Source organism: Colobus angolensis, unplaced genomic scaffold (assembly GCF_000951035.1).
Source record: "Colobus angolensis palliatus isolate OR3802 unplaced genomic scaffold, Cang.pa_1.0 Scaffold2, whole genome shotgun sequence".
Classification (NCBI taxonomy): domain Eukaryota; kingdom Metazoa; phylum Chordata; class Mammalia; order Primates; family Cercopithecidae; genus Colobus; species Colobus angolensis.
Genome location: NW_012115154.1, coordinates 7,344,507 through 7,348,970, shown reverse-complemented (window position 1 = coordinate 7,348,970; position 4,464 = coordinate 7,344,507). Strand labels below are relative to the sequence as shown.

Genomic DNA, 4,464 nt, shown 5'->3' with positions numbered 1-4,464 from the left:
GGAATGTGCCACTACAACTGGCTAATTAAATTAATTTTTTTTGTTTTGTAGAGACAGGGTTTTGGTATGTTGCTCAGGCTGGTCTCAAACTCCTGGCATCAAGTGATCCTCCCACCTCAGCCTCCCAAAAGTGTTGGGATTATAAGCATAAGCCACCGTGCTCAGCCTAGAATTTTATAGGATGAAGAAAAGAGAGATAAGATGACTATTCATCTAAGAGAAAGATGTTCTTAATACAGGAACTAATCACTACTTCATTTTTGCCATTAGAAAGAAGATGTAACTATTGTGATATCATGCCTGTTTGCTAGCACCTTTCTGAAAGTGCGCTAAGCCATAGAGGAGGAAAGCAGTCCCTTGGCTTCCATCTACTTGGATGCATGTGATGTGTGCAGCACACGTGGCAGAGCCTTGGGCAACTTGCTAGCTGTTGAGTTTTGGGATCCATTCTGATTGCTTCTCCCAAATGAGGCAGGATGCATCTCAATTCCATGGATACAAACATTCCATTGCCTTCTCTTATTGCTCAATACTATATTTCCACTGATGACATCAATCACGTTATTGTGTTTAGTTGTGTATACTTCTTTTTTTTTTTTTTTTGAGATGGAGTCCGGCTGTCACCCAGGCTGGAATGCAGTGGCCGGATCTCAGCTCACTGCAAGCTCTGCCTCCCGGGTTTACGTCATTCTCCTGCCTCAGCCTCCCGAGTAGCTGGGACTACAGGCGCCCACCACCTCGCTCGGCTAGTTTTTTGTATTTTTTAGTAGAGACGGGGTTTCACCATGTTAGCCAGGATGGTCTTGATCTCCTGACCTCGTGATCCACCCGCCTCGGCCTCCCAAAGTGCTGGGATTACAGGCTTGAGCCACCGCGCCCGGCCCACCAGCCTCTTAGTGGAAAGAGCTTCTTGGGGAATATGTACTTTCCTCTCTTTTAAAGAGTAACTTATTGGGGTCCAAAACTTTATTTTTCTCCTTTCATTCTAGGGCTAGGAAAAAAAGGGTAGAAGGCACATGACATACTTAGGTCCCACCCTCATCACACTCAACAGAATATCATACTAAGAATCAAATAATAAACTTTAATTTGAATAATACAGTAGAATATAATAATTATTTTGAGGTACAAAAATAATTATAAAATATTTTTCCCATTTGCAAGTAATGTAGGCTATAGACTATAAATAGTACACTGATGCTAGAAACTGCACATATTTCACTACATGCCTAAGTCTGGGTCTTCCTCTCTCCTCCATCATCACATGTAAGAAAACCAGCTGTGCAATACTACTTTGCAATCTTGAAACTCTGTTAAGACATTTCAGAAGTAGCTATCTTTAATAACAGAATGAGATGGTACCTTTATGTATGTTTTTTGGAGATAAAAAACATAGATGAAAAAGGTTACAAAACTCAGATTTCTGCCATTTTTGGAATATCTGCTTTTTTCCCCCCCAAAAAAACAGGAAAATGTCAGAGAGAATCTAGAGTGTTGAATTCAACAAAAGCTCATTTGAAAGTAAACCTCCATCAATGGAAAAGCTTTTCAACTACAGGCAATTTGAAAATAATAGCAATTCACTGGAAGACAAATTTCACTGTGAAAACCTGCTGACAAGTTCTGCCTGTCTTTTTCTATTACTGTGTTTCCTAATATTTTAAGTGAGGTAAGAATTACAAGAATGATTCTAAAAATTATAGCAGGTTCTAACTAGCTGGGACCCCATCTAGTTCCTAAGATGCCGAGAGCCATTTATTATTTAAAAAGTAAGAACAACATGAGGAAACAGAAACTTTGGCATATGAAAAAAGATGTAGCTTTGCTTCCTAGAATTCAGTTATTTAGGCCAGTTTATTTTGATTTGTGCTCTGAGCTGATTATATATGGGTCTAAGATAAAAGACAGAAAAACTGGCCATCTTCCCAAGTAGAGGTGAAATGTGACAGTCCTGAAGGTGAAGGCGATCTTCAGTCATTGATCTCTTCTTGGCTGCTTTCATTCCTGCCATTTTCTCACCTCCTTTCTATACAACTCCTTCATCCACAAGTGGAGTGCTGGGATAAGTGGAACAGCTAATACAGTACCTATGGGGATTTTCCTGACTTCAGTGCTTGAGGAATTCTTTCTTTCTGTTCTCTTCCCATCTATTTTCTTCTAAGTAGGGATGGCTCTGCACTTTCTAGACCTGTAACACTAGGTACCTTAAACTAATAGAAAAAAACTATATGGTGTAAAAACAAAGGTAGTATAAAACATAGAAAGATGTGGGTCTGTTTTCTGGAAATAGGTTGTGAGCTTAAGAATGCTCAGTTATATAGTAGGTTTATGTTATAAGAGCTCAGAAACATGGGCTGGAATATGACTTATGACAGACAGCCTAGCCATTAGGAGGTTCCCTCAGAGGACTTTACACAATTCATGTTTTATTATTGTTACATTAATAAGTGCCCATAATGCATATACATAATCACTGTAGCCCTACTTTCAAAACTGATGTTTGTTCAGAAAGATACATGAACAAAAACATAACCTGCTTTGTTACCTAAAATATTATGGTACCAAAATATAATGGACTAGTGAGATTCATAAACATTGTTTCTTGAATACCTTTAGAGGTACTGCAATTTTTTTCATAGTACTCACCTTTTAAAACACTGCAATATTCATCTTACTGCACTGTAACACGTTATTATCATCAACAATTTAATTACTGAAAGAGTAATCCCATAAATCTATCCTATTAATGACTGGACAGTTTGATAAAGGAACTTACTGCTATTCTTAGAATCACATAGCTAGTTATTCTCCCAAGATTCAGAGGTGCAGTTATAAAACCCTTTATGGAATTCCCCAATAAAATGGGATAATGTACAGAGAAGCCTTAAAGTTAAATGATAGAATGATGCTGATTCTTGAACATCAAAGACGTTTGTTATTGCAGCCAGGGGACAATGCCATAAAACACTAACAAAAAAAAGTTATACTGTTTTCCTTAAAGTCAGTAAATTATATAAAAGTACTCTGAGCATTTTTGGAAGAAAGGCACCAGATAAGTCCAAAGTCTTATTGCTAGTAGGATCATACAGGGTCACAGACTATGGCACTCTGTTCAGCCAGGAGACTAGGTCTCAGCAGGTCAGTCTCTGACCTTGAGGCTTAAAGAGCAAGGATGGAAAATGTCAATAAAACAGAGCCCTGTATCACAGACTAAACTGGAGTGAAAACGATTTCCAGTTTCATGCCAAAGTAGAAGCTGGTTCCTAGGATGCTGGAGCTATTTTAGATGGGCACTCTGTTTTCTTTGGCCCATTTCTTCATGATCCGGATCATGTATTCTACTTGGGTGTTACCTGTGCTTCTCAGTAAATGGAGCACTTCTCGAAGGGTCTCTCTGAGGAAAAGATTTGAAAAGACAAAGTGTTTCAATGAAGAATGAAAATTAAAAAATAAAATAAACTCTGAACTGTCCTTCATACTGTATGTCTTGTGGGGCATTTTTGGTAATAGACTCTTCCACTGTGTATTTATAAAGCAATTACAAACTTACTAGCCTTATGTTTTCATGGTGTCATAGTAAAACAGAAATTATGTGAAATCTTTCTTACCAATCCAAGTGTTCTTTTTTTATCCATACTACCTATATATATACTGATAATCTCTTTATCCTTTCTGAGATGATCTAAATATTCCAATTTCTATTCTTATTCTGCATGACTAGAAAGGGTATATCCAGAAGTTGGGGTTCAAGTTCTAGCTCTAACAGCAGCAAGTCACTTAGTTTGTCTAACTCGTGGATTTCTCCCTTGTTTAAGGTGGTAACCACCGTCAACTAGGCATCACTGTCAAATTAATAAAATTTTACAAAGCCAAAGGAATAAGGGATTTTTTTCAAGAAAAATAATACATGAATAAATATGGAAGAGAGGAACATTAAGGACTAAGCCTAGCATTTATGTTTGAAGTAATTTAAATTTAATTAAAATTAAAACATATTTTAAGTAATGCATGCTAAAACTTCCCTATTGCCCTAGCAAATCTATAGGTGACTGCCTATGATCCTATTTGCTTAAGAGTCTTCTCATATTTTCTACTTCTTTTTCCCCACAAACAACCTCTTTCACCTAACCAAATGCTTTTAAACTTTTACTTAGAACTAGAAGTACTATAAGGTAGGAAATAATGTTTGATAGATTATTTTCTTACAAAATTATCACATTTCCTATTCATATATCAGTAACAAATACATTCCATGAAGTTATTTTTAGAAAATGGAATCAAGTTGGTTTTAATGTTTGTTTCAAATGAAACTATATGCTGGGCATGGTGGCTCATGCCTGTAAGCCCAGAACTTTGGGAGGCTGAGGTGGAAGGATCACCTGAGGTCAGGAGTTTGAGACCAGCCTGGCCAACATGGTGAAACCCTGTCCCTACTAAAAATACAAAAATTAGCCAGGTGTGGTG

At 37.3% G+C, this 4,464-nt stretch overlaps 1 protein-coding gene across 1 annotated transcript in view; it reads right to left on the bottom strand.

The window, feature by feature from the left end:
- Positions 1-2,915: 2,915 nt before the first annotated feature.
- The window catches only part of TTC26 (tetratricopeptide repeat domain 26), a 71,606-nt gene continuing 70,057 nt past the window's right edge, over positions 2,916-4,464 (bottom strand). Inside the window, exon 15 of the mRNA XM_011941558.1 lies at positions 2,916-3,394. Within this exon, the coding sequence (XP_011796948.1) occupies positions 3,283-3,394 (112 nt within the window). The 3' untranslated portion in view covers positions 2,916-3,282. The remainder of the gene's footprint in view (positions 3,395-4,464) is intronic.